We start from the raw sequence: 10,319 nt of genomic DNA, 5'->3' as shown, positions 1-10,319 counted from the left end.
GACGGCTGTGTGTTATTTAGGTTCAGAATCGGTGATTGTGGATGTGTTGAAGTGTGTGGGCCAGAGCTCGGAGACAGCTGGTGGCCAAGCGCCTGTGGATAGCAGGGTAGGCCGCCGAGCGCTGCTGCCGTGTGTTGCGGGGCGGCCTACCCGCACTTCCGCAGGCGCGCTACCGTCGCCCACCACGTGGATTTCTATTGATGTTTGTTCTTTTAAAATGTGACATTTTTTATGTAAGCTTTTCGATTTTTATATCTGGCTTTTATATAGCAGAACCCTGTTCTTTGAAATAATCAAAATAATATTTGTAGATTACATAATAAAAGTAGGTAAGGAGTGATTGCAATTTGAAATAGTGCTCAGTATTCCTTCGCACAATTCTCACTGCACGCAGCAACTGGACAAAAGAGAGAGAGAGAGAGAGAGAAACAAAGGGTGTAGGGGGGAGGGGGGGTGATGGCAGTCTGTCTGTCAGTCGATCAGCGCTCCCTCCCCCTCGCCAGCCCCTCCTCCCACCCCACAACCCACAACTACGCGCTGAAACGACCACCCCACTGCCCAGCCCCGCGCAGTGCGGGCCGAGGTCGGGTCGAACGTCGAACTGATAGCTCTGATGTCGGACGCGTAACGCCTCAGGTTTTGGAGTACCATTGCTGGGGGCTGCTGCTCGCGCTGGGCCCGCGGGACGAGGCGTCCCGGGCCGCGTTAGAAGGACTGCTCGGCCCCACGGGGCCGCTCATCTGGGCGAGTCGCTGGTCGGCTGAGCCGCGCGCCCGCGTCACAGCGCCATCCCGAAGAGGTTAGGGGAGGCCCGCACCCACCTCCCACCCCACCCTCGAGGGTCACAGAGCCATTCCAGCGGTTGGAGCCTTGGAGAAGACTCCGCGGGTAAAAGAAAGAGTTCTGCGAATGGCTGAGTTGGTTTCCGCTCCCACTTGTTCTGGTCGCGGATCCGTTGGTCGTACGGCGGGCCCGCGTCTTCCAAGAAGTCATCCCCGCGCGCGCCCGTCGGCAGAATTTATTGGCAACCTGTTGGGACAAGTGACGCTCCTAGCTACTGTGAAATTCGTCTGAGCCTCTCACTACCCTGAACAGACCGTAAGGGTGCCGTATCGCAACAGAGGAAACGACAGGTTTGGAGATGTTGCATTTTTTTTCTACGACGTTGTGTTTGTTTGCAGTGTAGAGCCGCATGCGTATTCATTCTCCCCTTACTTTTTTGGCCACTGTCCTCAAGTCCTCGTATGACTTTCAAAGCGCACTCTTTTATGATTTGACTCCAAATCATCCCTTCCCATTTGTGCAGGTGACTGGGGACACGGGGTACACTCATGCCGAAGTGCAGGCCAATCAATACTGAGGCGTCCGTGTTGGTGTCCCCCGTCAACCTTCTGTCTGGCCTCGAAATATTCATGAATCTGGGAGGGCTTCAGGCTGACAGAACCCCTATATTTTTCTGGGGCCGGTTCACCTGTTCTCGATTGTATTATCAGGGAATATAACTGCTGCTATGGTCTGATTTTTTTACTTTCTTTTTTTAAATACCTAGAGCTTATTTTCTACAAGAAAGTAGAAAATTAGACATTTTAAAATGATTGTTTTCAACGCGTTTCGAAACGCTTCGTAAGATTCACTTAACTTTGCTGGCGAGAGCCGTTAAATAATTTCGTCCCCTCCCCCCCACCCCAACCCCCCGGTTGGTTTCGGGGTAGCGTTGGTGGGTGGGGGTGGGGATACGCTGTTATTGATCGTCTGTCTTCCAGGCGGAGCAACAGCTTGATGCAAAGACACGCGCGCTGCCTTTCGCCCCATCCCTCCTCTTCTCGCCTGGCCTCGGATCTGGCCCCGCCATGCGCCCAGATCTGGCGTGCACGGTGTTTCTCGCGTGCCTGGAGCTCCTCAAGTGCGTCGAGGTGACGCAGGCAGACCGGGTGAAGCCCTCCTGCCTGATGCAGGTACGCACAGGGGGCGGCTGCTGCAAGGCAGTGCAACACCAACCCTCAGTAGCGAAAGTTGCGCATATAAAATGCGCAGAAAATGCGGCGATGCGCATCAAAGTGCGCCTTAAATATCCCACATTTTTAGCGCATTTAATACGTTATATTGTGCGCATGAGATTCGCATTTTACACTCTAATGCGCACGAAAGATGCCAAAAAAGTGGGACTTTTAAAGCAAGTTGTGACGCGCATCACCGCACTGGCGCTACTACGTCAACATGAGGGGACAATTTTATTCATTTACATTTAGAGTGTGGGGAACTGGACTGTTCTAATGACCATTTCACACGCCTTCCAGGTTGCATCTGCGGCTCCTGTGCCGTGCGGATACTTTGAGCACAGCGATGGTACGTCATCGTCTCCAATTGATTTGTTTGGACAAGTTCACTACTCTTCAGTTTTTAGCAGATGATACCTTACAATCATTACTTAACTGAGACTAAACATAAGTAAACATAAGAATAATTAAGTAAGGTGTCATTGCTTTTACTCTCGGTAAGGACAGAGAAGCGAGAGCAGGACCAGCTATCTTAAATATTGTGCTAGGGGGGATAGTGAGGCTGAGGCTGAGGCTGAGGCTGAGGCTGAGGCTGAGGCTCGATTTCCGTCGCCGCACGCCCGAGCCGAGCGGGCCGCGCCCCCTCCCCACCCGCTCCCTCCGCTGGAGCCCCCCCTTATAAACTAAACACAGGGAGGACGCCGGATTGTACACAAGCCGTAAAACGAATGATATGGTGATAGACCAGCGCGGTCACAATTCTTTTTACACTAGAGCCCGTAATGTTTTTCTTAAATCATATAAATTATTTTTGAAATATGGGAGAAAGGTAGAACAAAGCTTACTCTTAAATTGGTATCATCTGCTTTCACGATCCGTTTCTGGTCGGAACTTTTTTTTTAAAGGTTTTGTAAATTAAAGAGAAATGTGGCACTTTTTAAAAAAATAAACACATTCCGTGCTGCTCATTTTTGGTTGGCTATGATTGAACATGGGAGCGTGACCACATAGTGATCACGCAGCAAGGAACGTGTGAAATGAAAAGTATGTTAAAATACGAAGATTTCTCGTAATCCATCGCGGAGAGCTTACTAGTGAATTCCATATTGTGTTTTAATAATTAAAAATACATATTTTGTAAGTTACTTCTGTTGTCCAACCAGTTTTTTTTTTTGAGTGTGTACAACTCGTTTCACAGACTTTCACTTCAAGTCCAATGTAATTGTTTCTTTTAAGTTTACAATCATTTCCACAGTGTTTCTCTATGTTATTACAGCCTGCTGCATTGAACCGCTGGACACGCGCCACGTGCAGAGCACACAAAGACACCTCGCGGGCGGGGTGCAAGGCCCTAGCTGGCAGCAGCACTCCAACGTGACGTTCACGGCCCCGACGGAGGGTAAGAGCGACGACCTAATACACCTTGGTTGAGGGTGCACCCCAAAAACGAGGTTCTTGAATCAAGTAAAATATCCTTGGAAAAAGTAAATTTCATACAGATGTGCCAGGCCATGACCGACCGGCCGAGCCTAGCCGGGCGGGGATGGATGTAGAAGGGAGGGGGGAGGGGGGCTGATGCCTCGTAGCTGAGGGCTGTGGCACGGCTGGGCCACCAACACCCAGACACCCCCCGTCTACATCTTCTACTGGAACACCCCTTCAACCTTTTGAAGTGGGCTATCGCTATCGCACACGATGCGCCCTGTCACGCGTTTTTGCTTGTTGTGCCAGACGCGCTGTACCTGGTGAGCCACGACGAGGGCTGCGGCCCCGAGCATGAGTGCTGGGAGGTGTCCCTGCGCGCGCTCGGGCCGCTCGAGTCGCTGCTGCTGCCGGCGGGGGCCGCGCTCCAGGTCCTCGTGTCCCACCTGCCGGGCCCCAAGGCCTACAACGTGTCCCTGACGACGGCCACCGTGTCGCGCGGCGGCAGCGGCCCCGGGCCGGCCCCGCGCCCGGGCTCCTCGACGGAGGACTGCCGGCTGCTGCGGGGCAGCACGCCCGTCCTGGACATCGTCGGGGACGAGTGAGTGTTCGGCGAGACGCCGTCAAACGTCAAAGTTAGGCGCTGATGCGCTTTGGGCTTTGGGATCATCCTGAAAGCATACGTCCGTCGCATTCGCCGTTACGAACCTGCCTAGTTCAGGCCACTGCAAACTGTGGTCTCTCAAAGCGCCTGGTAGGTAGATACATTCTGCCTCCAGTACATGGGTGTACTGCGGGTTGGCCTACCTCGAGTCTCGCAGGCGCCGAACTCACGTAACTTGCCGAATGAATCTGAGAAAAACGGACACACTTTCTGGACGAACCCTTGGAAAGGGGGGGTGTCCAAATACTATCGGGTCTCAAAAAGATCAGGGTGGTCCTAAGACCCATATGGTATTTGAACCCCGGGGTACAAATATCATGGGGCTCGGGGCTCCCTATCGACTCTAATGACCGTCTTGATCATTTCGGGACCCCATTATATCTCCCCTCTAAAGTCACATGGTTCGGACCCCCTCACACCAATAGAAAGCTGTCATTCTGTGTAACGGCCGCCTTTCGCAGCGCCAGCGTGCGGCTTGTGCCGCCCGGCGTCCCCCAGCAGGGCGACGCGGAGCCCGACGCGCTGCCCGCGCTGCCCGGCGTGTGCGTCACCCTACACAGCGACCAGTGCCCCGTGGACTGCAGGGACTTCACCGTGCCGCCCCAGTGCCGGCGCACCCGCTTCCACCAGACCGAGCGCTGCGTGGATAAGGTATGAGAAAGGCCCCAGCGAAAATTACGTAAGTCCAATGCAAATAAGTCCGTGGGTTTACGCCCTTTTCACTTTTCACCCATTGGAATGTGTTTCACTGTTTACCACCTAGCGCTCAAACGCCGTCGTGTTGTACTCTTTCATTTCTAGCCCTTCGACTCGGCGTTGACTTTCCGGAATGTGACCCGCCTCAACGTCTCCTCACGCCTCGACGCCGGCCCTGTCAACTCGTCGCACGTCGTGCCGCTCCTTTTCCACTGTGCCCGGGTGAGTCACCCGTCCGAGGAGGGGCGCGGCGGCGGCTCGGGGGCGGGCGAGGGCTGGCGGGGGCGGGAAGGGGCGGGCGGAGGCGGGCATGGGTGCGTGCTACTTGAGGACCTTCGTCGTATCTCTAGAAACCAGCAAATATTGACGTGGGGACCTTCACTTCTTAAGAACCTCCAACTCGCAACATTCTCGCGCGTCACTAGATTTGTTCGTCAGCAAGGGCTCTGTAACTTATTATTATTACACGAACAAATGTTAGTTACTCAATGTGACAAAACACATGTCCGAGTAAAAGGTTAAAGTTACGGATTTTGGAATAAGGCCCATGTTGTTCGTGGAGACTGTGGTGAAATGTTGGACAAGTCAAATAACTAAAGTATATCCAAAGAACTGCGAGGTGGCTGATTAATCCCTCGCACTTCTGTAGTCATGCTGTAGCTGTTCCGCATTCATACGTGCAGGCAGGTTGCCTACTCGCTCGTCCCGCGACGCGCCGTGGACAGGGGCGATAGGCAAGCCCTCTCGCACTCGTGCGTGCGGCACAGTATAACTATAGAAGTGCATTGTTAACAACAAAAGTTATAAGTCATAACTCATAACACTAAATCTCAAAATAACGTCAAAAGCAGTCAAGAAATAAGTTATTTTGGTGCCCTGCTAGCCCCAATCAACCAACAGGGGTACAAATATTTTAGGATCAATATCACGACAGTATGATTATAATGGTTTCCATTAAGTTTCCGATAGAACATTACGACTCTCGCACGCCCGCGTAACTCCCCTCTTATCTTAAAGCAGAACCGCAGGGGATTCCCCTCCCGAGCCGCTTGTCCTCTCAGTGTAAAGTAACTAACAAACAGGAAAAATATGCCCTCTCTTTGCCATTCGTCAGCTGCAACTTGGGGGATGCGTCGTGGCGACTGCAACTGTGGCTGTGCCTCTGCGTGAGTATATACCAAGTTCACAGTAGTCAATAGTCATGTGCGACAAATTAGTTGTTTGCGTGATACTTTTTATCAAAAATCTCCGGCACAAAGAAGCTCATCGAGGGGATGAAGCCAAATCCCGTTTGTTCTAAGGCGTGCACGGCTCTGACAACTAATTATTAGTTGCACCCACAAAGAATATTCGTTCACTTGACACGCAATTAGCAGTTTTTTAATTATTTTTTTTCTTTTTCTTTTGGTGCTGATGACTAACCCCCTTGTTTTCCAGACCCACCCAGCGTCCGGGCAGAGGTGATGGTGCCGGACAAGTGGACCACGACTAGCAACGCCGTGGTGCTGGCCGCTGCCCTCACCCTCCTCTGCGTCCTGCTCTTGTTTGCCGTGCGCAACTTCTGCAGAGGTATGCGCGCCAACTTCCGTTTGTGTCCTGTTCCTGTGCATCCATAAGAGGGAGTCGAGGAGGAGAGCTAGTGTCCAAATCACGTATTTTTATGCGAATGGTAAGCCTATTTTTCGCGGCCGTAATACAGGGTGGTCCACAGACCCCTTCCTTTATTTTGCTTATACTGTACCGGATGCAGGCGTGCGGCCGGGTTGCATACTCGCTTGGGGCCATAAGGCGCCCATGGTGAGCGACAGTAGGCAAGCCCGCCCGCACGCATGCACGCGGTACAGTATAAGCAAATAAAAGGAAGGGGTCTGTGGACCACCCTGTATATGTTCGAATTTTAAAGGGTTGATGATAGAAGCACGCAGTACACTGCTGGTTTTTCAGTGTGTAAGCCTAGTTAAAAGTGCACATCGAAAAACAAAATCTTCTTCGCGGGGATATAATTTGTGTAATTTTAATATGGCCCATGCCCCATCGCTTCTATTTGTAATCCCAAATTACTCCAACTAAAGTGTGTCATTACCAAACTAATATACCTCCTAAATAAAAATGGGGCAATAAATTTTGTCCTGCTGTAAATGCATTTCTGCCTCGCCCACCGCACTGCACTGACTTAAACGGCTGCTGTGCCCCGCAGGTCCTCCCCACCGGTCGCTGCTGATCCTCCAGGTGGCGGGCGGCGGCGCAGCCGACGGTGACACGGTCGGCAACAGGGCGCTCAAGTCGTCGCTCAGCAGGCTGTCGCTGCGCAGGGCGTCGCTAAAGGGCGGCGTGAGCGTGGCGCCGGCGCCCGCCGAGGCGCGCCGCCTCCTGCTCGTGTACTGCAAGGACGGCGCCGGGCCCGAGAGCGCGACGGGCAGGGCCTTCAGCGGCGCCGTGAGGGTCCTGGCCCGCATCCTCAGCGCCAGCGGCCGCATCGAGGTAGGGCTGGAGAGTTGAGGAGGTGACGTGCCGGGTGTAACTGCAGCCCCTGCAGCCCTGGCGGGTATGCAATCCCGCAACACTGCTGCGCATTCTCAGTTACACCCGGTACTTTCATCACGCGCTCCCTCATGTGAAATGGGGTATCAAAAAACAATGTTTTTTGGGATCATGACGGATTACTTCCTCCAGGAGGCATACAGGAGGGTAGTCCTCAGACCCCGCAGAATCTTGTAGTTACATTGTGCCGCATGCAGCCGTGCGGGCGGGCTTTGTCTTCCATCTCTCACCAACTGCACCACATGGCCTAGTAGGCAACGCGCCCACATATACCTGCACACGGCAGTGTAGTATAACCACCCTCAACTCAATAGTGCAGTCCTCGAAAAACAGCCTCCCTTGACTCGTCGAGTCCTAAAGTTGCGAGGGAGGCAGAAGGGGGAGGGGGCGATAGTCTGACCAGCCATACGGGACTCCTAGCGTTAGAATGTCGATTATTGTGAACGGTCCCTCACTACTTTGCTCTCTGGCCCCGTGCGCCCGCCCACAGGTGACGGACATGCACGAGGACCCGCTGCTGCCGGAGGAGGGCCCCGTGCTGCGGGCCTCGACCGTGCTGGCCGACGAGTCCACGTGCCTGGTGCTGGTCGCGACGCCGGCCCTCGCCGAGGCGCTCAGGCCCACCACCACCGTCCTGGACCTGGACATCTTCCAGAAGTTCGTCTCGGCCCTGCTGCTCTGCCTGAGCCACACGCCACGCTCCGCGCCCGCGCGCCTCTTCACCGTCTGGTGAGCGCCACGCACTGGAAGTGTATACACCCAGAAAAAGGCATCCATGGTATCCTTAAACCAAGATATTTCATTTAAAAAAAAATACAAGGTCATTTACATCCCCTTTTAAAGGCATTTCCATTGTTTTCAAGGAAATGTCGTTGATCAAATGACAATTATTTTTACTCTACTTAAACGATTTTAGTTTTTTCAGGAAAATTTTCTTGTATTTTTTAAGGTAAAAACAGCCTCAAATGCGCAAGGCGTTGTTTTGCCTTGATACCATTTTCTGGGTGTAGGCGTGCAGCATTGCGCTAGGCAGCGGCACTAAGCCCCCCTGCGCTTCTTGTCTTGCAGCCTCGACGCGCGCCACCACCCAAACTTCCTCATCGGCATCCCGGTGACCGCCGTCTTCGTCATGCCCTTCCACGTCGCCGACCTGGTGGAGGCGATTCCTGGGTGAGGCCCAGCAGAACCTGTCCTTTTTTTTTACCGAGTTTGTTGATGAGCCGAGGACGTCGGACGAACGTCCTTCTAACATGTGACATTCCGACACCAGGCTGGCGGGCGAGGCGATACCATCGGAAAAGCAGTTCCAGGCCGACGAGTTGAAGTTAAGGAAATATGTCAACCAGTGTAAGTAGAAGAATGGAGTCTGTTGAGTGAATCTTGGGAGAGTGTTTTCCCAGTTAATACGTTCAGTGATAATTCATAGGCACCGAAAAAAGGGCCGCACTGAACGTGTAAGTGTTACAGTTCGAGGCTGAGAAACAACGAAGGAGCATGCGTGCGGGGTGCGGGCAGTGTTGTGACGTCAGTGGACGACCTGCATGCGACATTGTACCACAAAGCTTTGTATAAGAATACGAAAACGTGTTTTTTCAGCTACTTGGTGTCAGAGAGGTGTACTTTACTCTCTTGACATATCACACGCACACATAAACCAGGTGGCTGACTACGCCGCTGAGCACTCTTGTAGACTGTACCGCATGCAGGGATGCGTGTGTGTTGCCTATTCTCGCAGTCCACGGCTCCTTATGAAATATGGCCCCGTATACTAGTGGGCAACGCGTAGGCAAAGCGTGCATGCGCGCAGCGTGAGTCAGCCACAAGGTACATACAAGAGAGCGAAAAGGGGGGAAGATGGGGGAAGGAGAGAGAGAAAGAGAGAGGGGGAAGAGGAGTAACTCGCTCTATGGCCTGGTCGGAAACATTAATAACTCCACTTGTTTATGTTTTTTCGCAGATGTCAATCCCGATGAGCCGGAAACACCTGTCATCGTTCGGATCTAGTCACCAACTCATTCAACCGCGAAGGTTGGAAAAATAATGTGCAGGCTTCGAAAACATTGTTATTCTTACAAATTTTAGAAAGCGAACAAACGAACGCGGGTGAGAGAAAGAGAGAGAAGAGAAAGACTGAAAGGGACCAGACATTTTGTTACACTTTATCACGTTTATGTTATGAATATTTCAGGTGACCGCACTAATAAACCTCTATTTCCAATCTTCTTTTACTGTCTCTCTATCCATCCTGATCCCTCAACTTTTAATAACTAACGTTTTAGGTTTGCATAACAAAAAAAGTGTCCAAAGAGAGAATTCTCCTCATATTGGCTGGACTATGTTGGAAGACGTAGGAACCCCCTCTACCAGCAGGATAGGCAACCGCGCAACCCAAAGAGGCACCATGGTCGGTTATTACTCAGGGGGTCCGCTCCAGAAAGAATTGCTCATCGTTGTATGCTCACCAGTATCGCAAGTTCCTTCGTAGGAGCCTTCGAGCAAGGGTAGTTTTTTTTTTTTTATTATGTAACGCATAAGAGCAGAGTCGCGCTAAGCAGTTGGGCAGAAGCGGGCAGAAGCAATGAAAGTCGTACACAAACCTGGGTCGTGCGACTTAAGTCGCACAGCTGCTGGACACCCTTGATTTACAGTGTAGTGGTGCAAATGTGAGGTGAGGGGGAGGGGACGTGGTAAACAAACGGCAGCGGCGAGCGTTTGCCTGCGAGGAGGATGGGAGATAGAGAGCCAAGCTGGCCAAAGAGCGAGAGAGAGGGGGAGAGGGAGAGAGCGAGAGAGTGAGAGGCAGAAAGAGAGAGAGAGAGAGAGAGAGAGAGAGAGAGAGAGTTTTTGAGTTTTTACAAAGGATTTATTGGGGGATTTAATTGTACATCATGGGCTAAAAGGGGAGTGTGATTTTGATACAAATAGCTGGCGATGCAGCGGGCATGCGGTGCTGCTTGTTTGTGTCTAAAAGAGTAAAATTTAGAATGGTAGAACGTTAC

General features: G+C 52.2%; 1 protein-coding gene across 3 annotated transcripts; it reads left to right on the top strand.

Annotated features, from left to right (window-relative positions):
* Window positions 1–547: 547 nt before the first annotated feature.
* On the top strand, window positions 548–9,543 carry LOC113216121 (uncharacterized). Of its 3 annotated transcripts, none has more exons than XM_026435855.2 (14): window positions 548–799; window positions 1,764–1,955; window positions 2,298–2,346; window positions 3,274–3,396; window positions 3,729–4,020; window positions 4,545–4,734; window positions 4,885–5,001; window positions 5,894–5,945; window positions 6,217–6,348; window positions 6,977–7,260; window positions 7,811–8,049; window positions 8,389–8,490; window positions 8,591–8,667; window positions 9,278–9,543. In XM_026435855.2, the coding sequence occupies exons 2-14, from the start codon at window positions 1,851–1,853 to the stop codon at window positions 9,322–9,324; spliced, it is 1,809 nt and encodes a 602-aa protein (XP_026291640.1). In that variant the 5' UTR covers window positions 548–799; window positions 1,764–1,850; the 3' UTR covers window positions 9,325–9,543. The 3 variants fall into 3 exon arrangements, with proteins under 3 accessions (XP_026291640.1, XP_026291639.1, XP_026291638.1); XM_026435854.2 differs by having other exon boundaries at window positions 548–888; XM_026435853.2 differs by having other exon boundaries at window positions 548–1,133.
* The last annotated feature ends 776 nt before the right edge of the window (window positions 9,544–10,319 follow it).

Source organism: Frankliniella occidentalis, unplaced genomic scaffold (genome assembly GCF_000697945.3).
Source record: "Frankliniella occidentalis isolate FOCC.00 unplaced genomic scaffold, Focc_3.1 Scaffold1, whole genome shotgun sequence".
In the NCBI taxonomy this organism is placed as follows: Eukaryota; Metazoa; Arthropoda; class Insecta; order Thysanoptera; family Thripidae; genus Frankliniella; species Frankliniella occidentalis.
This window is presented reverse-complemented; position numbering and strand designations above follow the sequence as displayed.